We start from the raw sequence: 17,820 nt of genomic DNA, 5'->3' as shown, positions 1-17,820 counted from the left end.
AAACATTGATTGGTTGCCTCCCGAATGCACCTGGACAAGGGATTGAAACCACAACCTGGGTATGTGCCCTGACCAGGAATTGAACCCAACACTTTTCAGTATATGGGAGGATGCTCCCACCAACTAAGCCACACCAGCCAGGGCTTATCTTGTTCTTTTTTTTTTCCCCCCTTTCTTTATTGATTTGAGAAGGAGAGGGAAAAAGATGGAAACATTGATCAGAGAGAACATCGACCGGCAGCCTCCTGCACGCCCCCCACTGAGGATTTGGCCCACAACCTGGGCATGTGCCCTGACTGGGAATCGAACCAGGACCTCCTGGTGCACGGGTTGATGCTCAACCACTGAGCCACACTGGCCGGGATGGATTTTATTTTTATTTATTTTTATTTATTTATATATATATATATTTTTAATCCTCATCAGAGGACATTTTTCAATATTTTGTTCAGATAGAGTGGGAGGGAGAGAGAGGGACAGAAACCTCGATGTGAAAGGGACACATTGAGTGGTTGCCACCCGCACGACCCAACCAGGGCCGGGGACAAACTGCATCCAAGGTACATGCCCTTAGCAAGAACTGAACCGGGTCTCTTCAGCCAGCAGGCTGATGCTCTCACCGCTGAGCCAAATCGGCCAGGGAGGATTTTTTTTTATTTTTTTAATTTATTAATTAATTTATTTATTTATTTGACTTTTAATGATTGAAACAAAAAAGACCTAAAAGCGCAGCTTCCGGAAGAACCATTTGTTCTTGCCGGTCGTGTACCGCTCTTCGAACTTGACCTTGGCCTCCTGTCTGGCCTTGCGTTTCAGAGCAGGGTCTCTGAAGACGTCCTTGTTGACGACAGTTTTGTCCAAGGGGATATCCACAGAGCACCTTGTGGGCATGAGGTGATTGTAGTTATAAACTTTCACAAGAGACTTGATCTTTGACCACTTGGCAATTTTCTTCTTGCCCATGGCAACTGTCACTTTGCGGGGATAGCGGTCAATTCCAGCCACCAGAGCATGGCTGTAGGGGCGGTCTGAGGTGCCATCATCAATGCTCTTGACAATGACCACTTTGCATCCGGAGTAGCATCCGGCCAGGACCAGCACCACCTTCCTGGGTTTCATAAACTTGCCCATTTCGATAGTAACCACCCGGGCCTAGACCAGAAAGGGAAGCGGATTTTATTTTTAGAATCAAGATGTATTCAGCCCTGGCTGGTTTGTCTCAGCAGTTGGAGCGTAGGACTGCGGACCAGAGAGTCCTGGGTTCGGTTCCCGCTAGGGGCTTGCACTGAAAAAAAAAAAATGTATTCAGAGACAAAATACAGTCATTGGCCACAGAATGAAGTTCCAGTCAACAATAGACTGCAGTGCACTGCTCACGTGTTTGTGGTGACACTAGTGTAAACAAAGCTACTGTGTTGCCAGTCCTGTGAAAATACAGCCCATATAGTTAGGTACGTACATAGACTTGACAGTGATAATAAATGACTATGTTACTGCATTATGCATTGACTATACTTCCCATCGTTATTTTGTTAATCCTTATTTTAGAGTGCAATCTTTCTACTTACAAAAAACGTTGGCCGTAATTCAGTATGCCCTGGTACACCAGCAGCAGCCCCATACTGAGTCCTCCTTTTTTGTAAAATTTGTTTTATTTTAGAGAGAGAGAAAGGGAGAGGGAGAGAGAGAGATAGAAACATCGATGAGAGAGAACATCGATTGGCTATTTCCTGCATGCCCCTCACTGGGGATCTGGCCCACAACCTGGCGTGTGCCCTGAGCAGGAATCAAACCGGTGACCTCTTGGTGCGTGGGTTGATGCTCAACCACTGAGCCACACTGGCCGGGCCCAAGTCTCTTGATTGCAACATTTTCTCTTGTGCTTAATTTCATCTCATGTTGTTTTATAAATTTAGTGTAGTCTAAGTGTACAGTGTTTATAAAGTCCAAGTAGTGGATAATAATGTCACATTTACTCACCACTGACTCAACCCAGGGCAACTTTCTGTCCTATAAACTCCATTCATGGTCAGTGCCCAATATGGCTGTACCATTTTTATCCTTTATGCATATTTTTACTGTACATTTTCTATTTTATTTATTGATCTAGAGAGAGAGGGGAAGGTAGAGAGAGAAACATTGATTTGTTGCTCCAGTTATTTATGCATTCATTGGTTGATTCTTGTACATGCCCTGACCAAGGATGGGACATGCAACTTCGGCATATCGGGACATGCCAACTGGGCTGCTGCACTAGGGCTATTCTACCTTTCCTATTTTTAAACTTTTTTTTCATCCTCACTCAAGATACCATTGTTTTTTAGATAGAATGAAAAGGAGGGAGAGAGAGAGAGAGAGAGAAACATCGATGTGAGAGAGCCACATCGATTGGTTGCCTCCTGCTTGACCCTGACCAGGGCCAGGGATAGAACCTGTAACCCATGTATGTGCCCTTGACTGGGAAAAGAACCCGAGTCCCTTGAGTCTGCAGGCTGATGCTCCAACTGCGGAGCCAAACTAGCCAGGGCTGAGTTGTTCAATCTATAAAATGTGTTGTGAGTCCAGTCAGTGTGGCCCAGTGGTTGAGCATGGACCCATGCACCAAGAGGTCGCTGATTTGATTCCCAGGCAGGGCCCATGCCCAGGTTGTGGGCCCGATCCCCAACAGGGGGCATGCAGGAGGCAGCCAATCGATGTTCTCTCTCATCGATGTTTCTATCTCTCTCTCTCTCTCTCATTTCCTCTCTCTCTAAAATCAATAAAGGAAAAATAAGTTTTTAAAAAAGTGTTGTGAATATGACTTTTGTTCCAGTTCCTTTACAAGAATAAACCTGTAGCCCTGACCAATTTGGCTCAGCAGTTGGAGCGTCGGCCTGGGGACCAGAGAGTCCCGGGTTCGGTTCCCACTAGGGGCACGTACCAAAGGAAAAAAAATAATAATAAACCTGTAGCTTGCCAGGCCCTTGCTGGGCTCTTCAAGAGAGGCCCAGGCTGGGCTCGGCTCTCCAAGGCTCTAAGATTAGGCTCAAGAGCTCTGGGGCTAGGATAGACTCTGAAGATAGCATCAGTGTTCAATGATGACACATCGCACATTGCCAAGTTACATGCTTTGCTCTCGTGTTGGCAGTAGCAACTTATAATGAATCTAAAGGTCTGAGCACCAGACTGGCCTGCAGGGAACAGACACTCATTCTAACCCCGCTTCCTTCTGAATTCCATCCCGGGCCTGTACAGACAGCAGCAGCTGCCGCGGACTCGTTTCACTGAGTGTACACCAACTTTGCACGGAATTAGAAAAATATATCCACAGCCGTTCCATAGTGTTCTTACAATCAGAAGCAAAGACGCTTTTATCAAAAGGGATTCTATCGCTCTAGCCGGTTTGGCTCAGCGGTTAGAGCGTCGGCCTGTGGTCCAGAGAGACCGGGTTCAGTTCCTGCTGGGGGCACGTACCTTGGTTGCAGTTCGTCCCTAGCCCTGGTTGGTCGCGTGGGTGGCAGCCACTCGATGTGATCTTTCTCATCGATGTCTCTCTCTCTCTTTCTCCCTTCCACTCTATCTGAACAACAAAAAAAAGGGATTCTATCTAGGGCTGTGCAAAATTCAAAAGGATCAGATCTCTTTGAAAGACTTGAGTCCATTAAACAAAATTGACCTGGGCCATGGGGAAGCCCCGATGTGCCAAAGACTGCCTTGCAGGAAAGGACCCTGATGTGGGCACACCTGGCCTTGGAGGCAGAGGTTGAAAGGACTCCTGACTCTCAAGGGAGAGGTGGCGGTGCAAGTCACCTCCCTGGTGGAGGCCCTCTGGGAGGCAACCAATTGATCTCTCTCGCTCTCTCTCTCTCTCTCTCTGTCTGTATGTCTCCCCCTCCCTTCATGTACCAAGAGGTCACCAGATTGATTCCCAGTCAGGGCCCATGCCCTGGTTTCTCACTCAATCCCCAGTAGGGGGCGTACAAGAGGCAGGAAATTCTCTCTCATGGCTATTTCTCTCTCTCCCTCTCCCTTCCTTTTTCTCTAAAATATCAATGAAAACATTAAAAATAAATAAAGTACAATGTATATCCATTTTACTAGGAACTGCAACTTACTCTGTCTCTCTCTTTTTTTAACTCTAACAATTAAATTGAGATACAGTTTATATATCATACAATTCAGCTGTTTAAATTGTATAATTCAATGGTTTTTAGTATATTCACAGAATTGTGCAATCACCACCACAATCAATTTCAGAACATTTCATCACCCTCAAACAAAACCCCAGGGAATATCTGAGATCTTGCTTCCCGACATATGTCATCAGTTTGGCTCAAACCTTTAAAAAAAAAATTTTTTTTTTTATTGATTTTAGAGAGAGAGGAAGGGAAAGGGAGAGAGAGATAGAAACATCGATGAGAGAGAACATCGACTGGCTGCCTCCTGCATGCCCTCCATTTGGCCCACAACCTGGGCATGTGCCCTGACCAGGAATCAAACCAGCGACCTCTTGGTGCATGGGTCGACACTGAACCATTGAGCCACACTATCTGGGCCCAATCCCCATGTTTTAAATGTACACATATAGCCCTGGCCAGTTTGCTCAGCGGTTAGAGCGTCAGCCCATGGACCAAAGAGTCTCAGGTTCGATATTCTAGCCAAGGGCATATACCTCGGTTGCGGTCCGTTCTTCATTGGTGTATGTGGGTGGCAACCAATTGATGTGTTTCTCTCATATCGATGTTCCTCTCTCTCTCTCTCTCTCTCCCCCCCTCTCTCTCACTCAGTCTGACGATAAATGATAAATGTAAAAAGATCCTCGGGTGAAGATTAAAAAAACAAAAACAAAACAAAAAAATAATAAATGTACACATATACATGTATATATGACATCCAGGTTATATTATGTAAGTCATGGAGGTATATGTTACATTAGTAGTTGCTATCTCTCTTTTTTTTAAAAGTGGAATTGGCCAAACAGCCAGGGCAGTAGTTGCTATCTCTTTGGTAAGGTACCTGCATAACCTTTTTTTGCTTTTAACATGTCTTTATTGATTTTAGAGAGAGAGAAAGGGAGAGGGAGAGCGATAAAAACATCGATGAGAGAGAAACATCTGTCGGCTGCCTCCTGCACGCCCCTTACTGGGGACAGAGCCCACAACCAGGCAACCCGGCATGCCCTGACCAGGAATCCAACCAGTGACCTTTTGGTTATTGAGAGACCACTCAACCAAATGAGCCATTCTGACCGGGCTGTATAACCTTTCTTACTTTAATTTCTAAAATTTTTTTTTTTTTTTAATCCTCACCCGAAGACATTTTTTCATTTTTTGTTCAGGTAGAGTGGGAGGGAGAGAGAGGAACAGAGAGAGAGAGAAACATCGATGTGAAAGGGACACATCGAGTGGCTGCCACCCTCACAACCAACCAGGGCCGGGGACAAACTGCAACCGAGGTACGTGCCCTTAGCGGGAACCGAACCCGGGTCTCTCCAGACCTCAGGCCGACGCTCTAACCGCTGAGCCAAACCGGCCAGGGCTAATTTCTAAAATTTTAATTAAAATGCTATTATAACTTTTTTTCTTAATCCTCACCCTAGGATATTTTTCCATTTCAGATAGAATGGGAGGGAGGAAGGGAGAGAGAGAGAGAAAGAGAGAGAGAGAGAGAGAGAGAGAGAGAGAGAGAGAGAGAGAGAGAGACCAACATGAGAGAGACACATCAACTGGCTGGCTACCTCCTATAGGACCCTGACCAGGGCCAGGGACCAAACTGCAACTGAGGCACGTGCTCTTGACCAGAATCGAACCCGAGACTTCTTGGTCCACGGGCTAACACTCCAACTCCTGAGCCAAACCGGCCAGGGCTATTATAACTTGTTAGTTAATGACCACTAAGGAACTACAGCACAATATGAGGGCAATTTAAAAGGAACCGAGTAACCTACGGGAACTGGCACCCAATTAAGACAAAGGCTGTTTTGTTCCTGGTGCCTCCTCTGTGCTGAGAAGTCCAGAAGGAGAACAAGCAGGAGCCTCCTGGGGGGTCTAAGGAGACTCGGTGGAAAGTGTTGATGTGTCCTGAGCTCACCTGGCGATCAGGCTCTGGGTAGAAATTCTTCTGTATCACATTAAGACCAAAAGTGGTGCGAAGGGGTCAGAAAGACGCAGGTTCAAATCCTGACTCTTCTGTCCTTTGTATTTGAGTGCAAGACTCTTTGACTACGGGATTCTTCATTTGGTCCGATTCTACCAACTGTAAAATAAAAACATAATACTATTCTGAAAAGGTTAATGAAAGGATTAAAAAAGGTGATGCTTAGTGAATACCTTTTATACAGTACAGCCAATTCTCAATAAATGGTAGCTATTTGTAGCTATCCTAGAGTGCACACAGATAACTAAAGATACCATGTTTTGAATCTTTTGGAAACTTCTGGTTCCTTAAAGGAGCCTGGCATCAGGGTTGCAGAACATCCTGAGCCTGTCAACTTTTTTTTTTTAATCCTCACCAGAGGATATTTTTCCATTTATCTTCAGATAGAGTGGGAGGGGTGGTGGTGGAGAAAGAGAAAGAGAGAGAAACATCAATGTGAGAGAGACACATCGACTGGTTGTCTCCTGCAAGACCTGACCATGGCCAGGGACAAACTGCAACCGAGGTTACATGCCCTTGGCCAGAATCAAACCTGAGACTCTTTGGTCCACAGGCCGACGCTCCAAATGCTGAGCCAAACCAGCCAGAGCAAGCCTATCAACTCCTTTAAAAGTAATTTTTCTTTATTGATTTTCTAAAAATTCTTTTTTTTTTAAATTGATTTTTAGAGAGAAAGAAAGGGAGAGGGAGAGATAGAAACATTGATGAGCGAGAACACCGATTGGCCGCCTCCTGCATGCCCCCCACTGGGGATTTTGCCTACTGGGCATGTGTCCTGACCTGGAATCCAACTGGTGACCTCTTGATGCATTGGGTCGATGCTCAACCACTGGGCCACACTGGTGGGGCAAGCCTGTCAACTTTTGGGTGGGGCAGAGGGAGACCGTTTGCCTCCACCTTGCCTGCAGCGGGTTCTGGAATGGAGCAGGGTTGCACAGTTGCCTAGTAACACCACTGGGAGTCCAGGAAGTTAAATGTTGAAAGCTTTGGAGGAAAGGAAAGGGGGGTCTGGTCCTTTGAATTTAAGCTGACTTTGCCAATGGGGCTGTGCCTCGGTCTGAATCCTGGAACTTAGGTAATATTTACTTTTTAATTTTTTTTTCCTTCTTGGTTTTTAGAGAGAGAGGAAGGGAGAGGGAGAGAGAGATAGAAACATTAATGAGAGAGAATATCAACTGGCTGCCTCTTGCATGCCCCCTGGGGATCGGGCCCACAACCTGGGCATGTGCCCTGACTGGGAATCAAACTGGCGACCTCTTGGTGCCTGGGTCGATGCTCAACCACTGAGCCACACCAGCCGGGCTCAGGTAATATTTTAAAATGTAGCCCTGGCCAGGTAGCTCAGTCAATTAGAGTATTGTTCTGATATACCATGGTTGTGGGCTCAACCCCAGTTCAGGGCACATGCAAGAATCAACCAATGAATGTATAAATGGAACAACAACTCTCTCTTTTGCCCTTTCTTTCATCAATTAAAAGATTAAAATTTTTAAAAATGCAATATATTCATAAGATTCACAATTCAAAATGTACAGTAGGGTAAAGTGTGAAACACTTTCCTTGTATCCCTGTCCTCTTATTTCTCATCCCCTGGTCTCCTCTCCAGGGATGGTGGAGTTATCACCTTTAAAAAAAATTTTTTTTTCTTTATTGATTTTTACAGAGAGAGGAAGGGAGAGGGAGAGAGAGCTAGAAACATCGATGAGAGAGAACATCGGGATCTGGCCCACAACCTGGGCATGTGCCCTGACCGGGAATCGAACCAGCGACCTCTTGGTGCATGGGTCCACGCTTACCCACTGAGTCACACCAGCCGGGTTGGAGTTATCACCTTCATGGAAGTCCTTTTGTTAAGTCCTTGTGTTCTAGGTATACAGGAAGATAAGTGAAAGTGGTATTTTGCTCAGCCGGTGTGGCTCAGTGGTTGAGCGTCGACCCGTGCACCAAGAGGTCACCAGTTTGATTCCCAGTCAGGGCACATGCCTAGGTTGTGGGCCGGGTCCCTAGGTGGGGCATGCAGGAGGTGGCTAATCAATGTTCTTTCTCATCGATGTTTCTATCTCTCTCTCCCTCCCTCTCCCTTTTTCACTCTCTAAAATCAATAAAGAAAAAAAGATTGAAGAAAAAAGAAAAGAGAGTGGTTTTTTTAGTTTATTTGTTTTTTCTTTTTTTATCCTCACCCAAGCACATTTTTTTTTTGTTTTGTTTTTTGTTCAGATAGAGTGGGAGGGAGAGAACGTAAGAGAGAGAGAGACAAACATTGACGTGAAAGGGACATATCGAGTGGTTGCCACCCGCATGACCCAACCAGGGCCAGGGACAAACTGCAACCGAGGTACATGACCTTAGTGGGAACCGAACCCGGGTCTCTCTGGACTGCAGGCCAATGCTCTAACCACTGAGCAAAACCGGCCCGCCCCCCTCCCCCTTTTATTAATTTATTTTTGTTACAAATGTTTCTCCACTCTATCCCCCTTTTATACAAATGGTAATGTGCTAACTATTTGGTTTAGGGCTTTTTTTCACTTCACCATAGTTCTGGTTCCCTACTTGTTTTGTTGGTTGCAGAACATTCCAGGAGCCTAAAGAAGTTAAGTCGGCCCTGGCTGGTTTGGCTCAGCAGTTGGATTGTTAAGTTGTCTCCAATCTTTTGCTTTTGAGATGTTGCAATGAATTGCCTTGTCCAGATACCACCTCACAGCGGAGTTCTGAATCTGTAGGATACTTTACCAGAGGGTAATTTCTGGGTCAAATGTATGTGTTTTTCTTCTTTTGATAGATACTCTTACGGCTAAATTGCCCCCCAACAAGGTTGTATCCATTTATTTATTTATTATTTGAACCCTCACCTGAGGATATTTTTCCATCTATATTCAGACACAGTGGTAGGGAGGAGGAGAGAGAGAGAGAGAGAGAGAGAAACATCGATGTGAAAGAGACACATCTACTGGTTGCCTCCCGCATGACCCTGACTAGGGCTGGGACTGAACTGCAATCGAGGTACATGCCCTTGACCGGAATCGAACCCCTGACTCTTCGGTCTGCAGGTCGAGGCTCTTACCGCTGAGCCAAACCAGCCAGGGCAAGGTTGTATCCATCTAAAGCTGCAAGAGGCTGTATCCATTTAAGGTGTAGGGACCTCTCCTCACACCCTTTCCCAGGTAGAGTGTTTCTAAACTTCTGGATCGCAGGTTGGTGGGGCGAGGGCGAGGGTATCTCAAGCTAGTTCTAATTTGCAGTTGTTTTATGAAGCGCCTCTGGGCCACTCCTCATTTGGTCCCTTCTGCGTCTCCAAGCAGACCTGGCCAGCATCACGTCAGAACACTGCCCTCCGCTTTCAGAAACGTCCTTGGCTGATATTCCCTGAAATCTGTAGCCAGACTGTCTGTCCTCTCTTTCTGCACACATCTGTTCCTTCTCATTGGCCGTCCAGTCACCCATTCATTCTGTTGGTTTGGGGTTCAGCTGAGTCACAGTTTTTTTTGTGTTTTTTTTATCCTCACCCGAGGACATTTTGCATTCATCTTCAGATAGAGCAGGAGAGAGAGAGGGAGGAAGAGATAGAGAGAAACATCGATGTGAGAGAGACACATTGACTGGTTGCCACCGACACGATCCCAACCAGGGCCTGGGACAAACTGCAACTGAGGTACGTGCCTTATCCAAAACCGAACCTGGGACTCTCTGGTCCGCAGGCTGACGCTCAAACCAAATCGGCCAGGGCTGACTCACAGTTTTATTAAGAGAATTTTCATTTTTGTTTCCCATCGTGTTTTTGGGTAATTTCTGGGGTGAAAACAGGGGAAAGATGACCCTTTTGTCCTCAAATTGAAAATCCTAAAACTAAGAGGCAGGTGTTATTATCATCCATTTTACGGATGTAAACTCTGAGACTTAGGCTGGTCATCCCTGTGAGAAAGTGACCTTACAGTCCTGGTTCCAGCTATAACTCAGTTATTTTCCTCATGACCTGAGGCAAATCACTTCTCTCAGGTCTCAGCTTGCCCATCCGTAAAACCAAGACACCGTGACTTTCCAAATGTCTTTGAAGGAGCCTAAATGTCCTCTCAAGCTAACAAAGGGAGGGATGGAGGGGGGCAAGAGATGATGGTGGGGTCTTCCACCAGAGAGACCTCAGCTTTTTACTGGTATTGACATCATTGACTAATGCCTGATATTATTTTGTTCAGAGGGCAATTGATGGGAAAAACAAACAGAAAAAAAAGGAAAATCACTGGACTATCTCAGATGTTGCAAACTCATGTCCCATGGGCTAAAAGTGGCCTGACCACATATTTCAACACAAAATATGTGTTTTTGAAAAAAAAATTTTTTTTAATGTTTTTATTGGTTTTAGTGAGAGAGGACGGGATAGGGAGAGAGACAGAGCAACATCAACCTGTTGCCTCCTGTACACACTCCAACAGGGGATGGAATCCCAAACCTGGGTATATGCCCTGACCAGAATCAAACTGGGTACGGGTACTGGGTGCATGGGATGACGCTCAAGCAACTGAGCCACTCAGGTCAGGGCTTTTTTTTGTTGCTAATTTTTATCCAAGGATATTCTTCCATTGATTTATTTATTTATTTGTTTTTTTTAGTGAGTGGAAGGGAGAGATGGAGGGAAGACAGAAGAGAAACATCAACGTGAGAGAGACACATCCATTGGTTGCCTTCTGCACAACTCTGACCAGGGCAGGCATTGAACCTGCAGCCCAGGTACGTGCCCTTGACCAGGAATCAAATCCGACACCCTTTGGTCCAAAGACTGATGCTCTAACCACTATGCAACACCGGCCAGGGCCAGTCTGGCTTTTTTTTTTTTTTTTTTAATATTTTGTATTTATTGATTTTAGAGAGAGAAGAAGGGAGAGGGAAAGAGAGAGACAGAAACATCGATTGGCTGCCTCCTGTACGCCCCCCACTGGGAATTGGGCCCACAACCTGGGTATGTGCCCTGATCAGGAATCAAACTGGCGACCTCTTGGTGCATGGGTCCACACTCAACCACTGAGCCAAACTGGCCAGGCCATTGATAGACATTTGTATTGTTTCCAGATTTTGGCTTTTATGAATCTCACTGCTATGCACATTCTAGCACACTCTAATCACACATACAGGGTGGGGCAAAAGTAGGTTTGCAGTTATGAGTATGGGAAACAGTTTATTCTTATACTATTTTCCATACATATTTATTTTTTCCATAAGAACAACTGTAAATCTGTTTTTGTCGAGCCCTGTATTGGTGCATATAGGTATGTGTTTCTGATTTCTGTTGGAGACACAGCCCGGAGCAGAATTTCTGGGTGACAAAGGCATTGGGGCTTGTGACTCCCAGACAAGATGCCTTCAACAGGTTCTTGGAACTCCTCACCCTTCTACCCTTTTCTGAAATGAGTGAAGACTGAATGGCTGCTCTCCAGGGTACCTGCTTTTCCCTCTTCTTTGTAATTCTTGATTGGGAATCTTTGATTTCAATATTCATTTATTCCTCCAAGTTGATACCTGGAAGTTGACAATGAGTTAGCTGGACATGGAGGGCGGGGTGGGGGGGTGGGTGGAGGGACTAGAGAATGTTCCAGGTTGAGGTGAGGCAAGGTCACATTGAAGTTTTCTCGAGGCCAAAGGAAAACAAGAAGTTGTCAGCACGGACTATTAGGGATTTCAGGAAGGACTGGAGGGGGTGGGCTGCTGGTGTTTCAGGCAAGACCCGGAGGGTCCTAGAGAGCACAGGCTGCTTCCCACAGGAAATACGTACCCCGCCCCCTCAGTGCCTAGAAGGCCCCTGGAGAAGTGCAGGGAGGACTAAAAGAAGTTGATCTTGATTGGAGGGTGGGTGAAGGGGATGCGGCTGGGGGAGGGGAATGAGGTGTGTGTCCCACTGTCATGTAAATAGCCCCTCCAGGCAGGGCGGCTCCAGGGCTGATTTAAATCGCCCGCACCTGGGGCGGTCTCAGTTCTCAGCGCTTCCCACCGTGGGACTCCCCTTCCGTCTCACTCTCCGACCACAGCATGGCCCCCAAACGCCAGTCTTCCCTGCCAGCTCAGACGAAGAAACCGCGACTGCCTCCTGCCCCCAAGCCAGAGAAGAAGTCAGCCCCTCAGGAGTTGCCCAAGGGAGGTAAGTCCCTACTTACACTACGTTTTATTAGAGATTTAAGGGATTCGCAAAGATTTATTCCTAAGTGATGGTTTTTTGTTTTTTTTGTTTGTTTTTTTGGCTTAGTCTCTTAGGAGTTTTGAGGTGTGCCCCTAAACTCCCCGAAGGGTTCTAAGTATAGGGTGAGTGAATTAGGTTTATGTGAAGACCCAGTGGAGGGAACTGCGAGGCTTGGAGCACGTGGGCGCTCATCCCTGCCCCCGCCAACACCTACGCGGAGCTGGTCTCTTAGCCCCCAAACAGTCCTCTCGGATTCCCTGTCTTGGTATGTGGCACCACCAGCCAGCCTGAGGCTGGGGAAGACACAGGTGACCCCGTTCCTCTGTTTTACACTTCCACCTCTGGTCAGAGCCTTAAATCCTGGTGGTCCTACCTCCTCAGTCCCTCATCTCCCTCCACCTCGCTCTCCCGCTGCTGCAGCCTGCCCACAATTCTGGTTACCTCCTCCTCCTCCTCCTCCTCCTCCTCCTCCTCTCCTTTCAGCTTCCTCCTCCCATCCAGCTCGAGCAAAGCCAATCACGTGACTCCTTGGCTTAAAACCCTTCCTCTTCCTTGCTTCCCATTGCCCTCAGGTATAGACTGAGATTTCCAGGGCCCTGCCCACCTGGTCCATGCCTACCTCTCCAGGTGTATGCTCCTTGCAGCCCCTTTTACTTTTGTTCACCTCTTGGGGCTCTATTCTCGCTCCTGGGACCCAGACCCCCACTTGTTCTCTGCCTGATCACTTTCCTCTCCTTACCTGTGCGTGTCCCCTTGTTCTCTGCTCTCTGCTGAAAAGCCGCTTCTTACACGCGTGCATTCTCCTTTGAGCTGCAGCTGCTGGGCGTTAGGAGCTCCCTCTGCCCTGCAGCTTCCAGACTCACCCCAACTTGGCCCCTCACATCAGTACTTTGTAATTGTGGGTTTCATATCTGTTCTCCCCCCACATTAAACCTTGACTCAGAGATCAGTACTGCGTTTCGCAGACACGGCTTGGAGCTGGGCACAGTGGGTGCTCAGGTGATGCGGCCTCCCTGCTATAGCGGGGTATGGCGGGGCCTTCATGGGGCTGGGTGTGGAGAGGTGGAAGGCAGAATAGCATTGCCCGAGGGAAACGTGACAGCAGGCTCCGTGGGAAGGGGCGCTGGGGTTCGTGAACCTTCCTAATTTTCAGACGTGACTAACGTGGAAGGAAAAAGAGTCGTTCCTCACCAAAGTGCTCATAGGGATGTGCTGGGTGACATGGCAAGTTTGACTTCCCTGGGCCTTGTCCAATTGGGTGCAAAGGCCTCTTACCCCGCTGAAGGCCAGGGTTTGACACCCAGCTTTGTCTGGCTGTGTGAGCTTGTTGGGCAAGTGCCCTAACCTGTGTTTCTTCCCTCTTCTGTAAAATGGGCTCAACAGTACCTATCTCTTAGGCTTGCCATGAGGTTTAAATAGAAAACACTTAAGATTGTGATTGGCACATAATCTGGGATTTTAAAATGGGTAGATTCCACCGTGGCTAGTTTGGCTCAGCATTTAGAGTGTCGGCCCACAGACCAAAGAGTCCCGGGTTGGATTCCAGACAAGGGCACGTACCTCGGTTGTGGTTTGTCCCCAGCCCCGGTTGGAGTCATGTAGGTGGCAACCAGTCAATGTATTTCTCTCACATTGATTTTCTTTCTCTCTCCTCCCCTCCCCCACACACTCTGTCTGAAGATAACTCTAAAAATATATTCGGGTGAAGATTTAAAAAATAAATAAAAATAATAAAATGGGTAAATTCACTTAGCCATTGTGGCTCAGTGGTTGAGCAGACATCCATGCACCAAGAGGTCATCGGTTCGATTCCCAGTCAGGGCACATGCCCAGGTTGTGGGCCTGATCCCCAGTGGGGCACGTACAGGAGGCAGCCAATCGATGTTCTCTCTCACTGATATTTCTGTCTCGCTCTCCATCTAAAATCAATAAAGAAAAAATTTTTTAAGAAAAGAGGTAAATTCCTTCCCACTTGTGAGCAGCTAAATGTAGATGAGCCTTCCTGGCTCCTTCCATTTGGCTTCCTGGGAGAAGGAACTGGACCAGGAGGTGTTCCACAGTCCTGAGGTGGTTCATCCAAACCAGATAACAGCTCGTGCCACTCACTTGGCACTGATCTGCCAGGCACTGGCCTAAGCACTTCTCGGTCCATCGGCCCTCACAAGAGCAGCATGCTGTAGATAATAACCCCATTTTAAGATCGGAAAAAGGAGGCTCAGAGATGGTTTTTATGTGTGTTGAAGGCCATCCCAGCTACAGTCTCCTGGTCATTCTGGGATGCTGCTGCATTGTGGGGAACACCAGCATCTGTTGCAATATTTTTTAAATCCTCACTTGAGGGTATTTTTTTCCACTTATCTTCAGATAGAGCAGAAGGAGGAAGGGGAGAGAGAGAGAGAGAGAAACATCAGCGTGAGAGAAACACATTGACCGGTTGCCTCCCGCATGACCCTGACCAGGGCTGGGGACCTAACAGCAACTGAGGTAAGTGCCCTTGACCGGAATTGAACCCACGACTCTTTGGTCTGCGAGCCGACACTTCAACCACTGAGCCAAACTGGCCAAGGCCCTCCATTCCAATATTAAGCTGCGGTTCTTCTCCTTCAAGGAAGCTGGGAAGGGGAAGGAAGGGGAGGAAGGGGAGGAATTCTGCGTGAAGTAAGAGGCCAAGGAGAGAATGTTGGAGCTAGAAAGACCACAATGAATAATGGCACAGTGAATGGATTACTTCTTGGTGTGTCCATGCCACTCCCTTGTTTATTGAAGCTCTTGCCCTTTTGCTTTCTCTTTCTCTTCCACTTCCTAGCATGTGCTCCTTGCATTCATCTTTTTATTTTTTTCCCTCTTTGTAGAATTTTGGGTGACACCGGTTAACAGAATTATACAGGTTTCAGTCTTACATGCATCTTGAGTGCTGTGAGAAAGGTCAGGAAAAGGAGCAGGATGGTCCTAAGGGCGGGGATCATGGAAGGGCTCTCTGGAGCCTCTGCAGATGTGTGGGAAACCCAGGTAGATCGGGCACTTAGAGGATGCTGTGGGTCACTGGTACCCACCTGTGAGCATGGTTTGTGTAGCAGCAGCCCTCAGTACAGTATTTTTCAGAATGTTTCATCCCATTTGTGGATCATGAAATCATTTTAGTGGAGTGCACTCTGCATTTATTCATTTAAAATATATATATTTTTTTTATTCCTCACCCGAGGATATTTTTTCTACTTATCAGATAGAGTGGGAGGAAAGGAGAGAGAGAGAGAGACAGAGAAACATCAATGTGATAGATCACATCTGACTGGTTGTCGCCCTATGACCCAACCAGGGCTGGGGACAAACCATAACCGAGGTACATGCCCTTGACTGGAATCAAACCCGGGACTCATTGGTCCAAGGGCCAACGCTTTATCCGCTGAGCCAAACCAGCAAGGGCTAAAATATTTATTAATGTTTAGAGAGGGGGGGAGGGAGAGGGAGAGAGAAAGAAACATTGACATGAGAGCAGAACTTCTATCGCCTGCCTCCTGCACGCCTCCTACCAGGGATCCAGTCTGCAACCTGGGCATGTGCCCTGATCTGGAATTGAACCAGCAACATTTTGGTACATGGGATGACACCCAATCAGCTGGGCTACACTGGCCAGGGCTGCACCCTGCATTTAAATACTTTTCTTTATTGATTTTAGAGAGAGAGGAAGGGGGAGAGATAGAAACATCAATGAGAGAACCTCGATTGGCCACCTCCTGCACGCCCCCCCCCCCCCACTGGGGATTAGGCCCACAACCTGGGCATGTGCCCTGACCAGAAATTGAACAGGCGACCTTTTTGGTGCATGGGTTGATTCTCAACCACTGAGACACACTGGTCGGGCTGCACCCTGCCTTTAAAGATAAGAAAATAGAATATTAAGAGTCATATCACACTTAGTAAGGGTAAAGCATTGTTTTGTGTGTATTTGTGTACTGGGTCCTTGATGTCAAATGTACCTCTACCATATAAGGCGGGCTTTGCTGTCCACTAGCAGTTTATCTGTGAAATGAGGATATTGATGCCTACTTTGTGTTTCATGAGGATTAAATGAGAAGATGCATGTGTTTATCACAGTCTGTGGTCCATGGTACATGCTTCAGCAGTGTGCCTGGTATTTCTATCCAACTCTGTTCAGTAACATCACAGTGGTAGCAGGAAATTGGCTGTGATGAGAGTATTTATACACCATGGAAATCAGCAAATGCTACAAATCAAGGTTTTTGGTGTGTGTGTTTTTTTTTTCTTTTTCTGGGATCTGGTTGTCAAACATTTACTAATAATTTTTCCTTTAAGCCTGTGCAATTGGGATAGGTATGGATTGAGTTGTACTCAGTTGAGAATCAGGTTTGGAGGGGAAGGATTAGATAGATTTCTGGGTTTTGGGGAAAGTCCCAAGAAAGTATTTGTATTCTGTACCCATGGACAATATGCTAATTATTTAACAATTATTGATCACTTCCATAGACTGCCTTGAACAATAAAGACACTGTAGCCCTGGCCGGATTGGCTCAGCGGTTAGAGCGTCTGCCTGCAGACCGGAGAGTCCTGGGTTCAGTTCTCACTAAGGGCATGTACCTTGGTTGCAGTTTGTCCCTGCCTGGGTTGGGGTTGTGTGGGTGGCAACCAGTTGATGTGTCTCTCACACTGATGTTTCTCTCTCTCTCTTCCCCCCCTCTCTCCCTCCTGCTCTATCTGAAGATAAATGCAAAAAATGTCCTCGAGTGAGTATTAAAAAAAAAGACACTGTAAAATATGCTTGTTGGAAGGCAATTGATCCATGGTTACAAATGCCCTGGGAAACTTTTTTTTTTTTTTATCCTCACCTGAGGACATTTTTTGCATTTATCTTGAGGGAGAGAAGGGGGAGGGAGAGAGAGAGAGAGAGTTGCCACCCACAGGATCCCCACCAGCACCAGGGACAAACTGCAACCAAAGTACCTGCCCTAAGAGGGAAACAGACCTGGGCCTCTGGTCCGTGGGTCAATGCGTGGGCCGATGCTCTAATCGCTGAGCCAAACCGGCCAGGGCAACCCAGGGAAGCTTTTTAAGGTCCATGTCTTCGAGCCCTGGAGGAAGGAGTAGAGTGACGTGTATTTGCATTACTTGGAAAGCATTACCTTGCTTAAACAGAAATGCCTCGGCCCTACTTCATGGTTCAAGATCTGGTTTATAAAACAGGCCTTGTTGGTCCTACCATCTGACAGGGCGAAATGAATGGAACACCTTTTTATCCCATTGGACAGTTGTGTGGCCTCACGGACTGGCACTTAGATTATGCAGGGTTTCTCTAAAGCATTAGGCACTGATTTGGGCCAAAGGGGCCTGCCTCCCTGCCTTCAGAGTACTTTCACTTCAGTCTGCCCCTGCCTAAATGTTACCACTGACCAAACAGTTGCCATTTGTCAGCCTTTTTTTGCGTTTTATCATTTTCTAACATAAATAGGTAGAGAGGGGAAAAGTGACTTGCCCAAGGGCACACAGTCTGCTGACCAGAACTTGGA

General features: G+C 46.8%; 1 protein-coding gene across 1 annotated transcript; it reads right to left on the bottom strand.

The window, feature by feature from the left end:
* Nucleotides 1–720: 720 nt before the first annotated feature.
* On the bottom strand, nt 721–1,131 carry LOC118630070 (60S ribosomal protein L27-like). Its single transcript, XM_036261770.1, has one exon. The coding sequence runs from the start codon at nt 1,129–1,131 to the stop codon at nt 721–723; it is 411 nt and encodes a 136-aa protein (XP_036117663.1).
* Nucleotides 1,132–17,820: the final 16,689 nt, after the last annotated feature.

This window comes from Molossus molossus, unplaced genomic scaffold, assembly GCF_014108415.1.
Source record: "Molossus molossus isolate mMolMol1 unplaced genomic scaffold, mMolMol1.p scaffold_m16_p_14, whole genome shotgun sequence".
In the NCBI taxonomy this organism is placed as follows: domain Eukaryota; kingdom Metazoa; phylum Chordata; class Mammalia; order Chiroptera; family Molossidae; genus Molossus; species Molossus molossus.
The sequence above is the reverse complement of the archived record's forward strand: the minus strand, read 5'-3'. Positions and strand labels throughout refer to the sequence as shown.

Bases quoted from the DNA above. Each gene is read 5' to 3' on its own strand.
- LOC118630070 (XM_036261770.1), bottom strand. From the start codon at position 1,131: ATGGGCAAGTTTATGAAACCCAGGAAGGTGGTGCTGGTCCTGGCCGGA.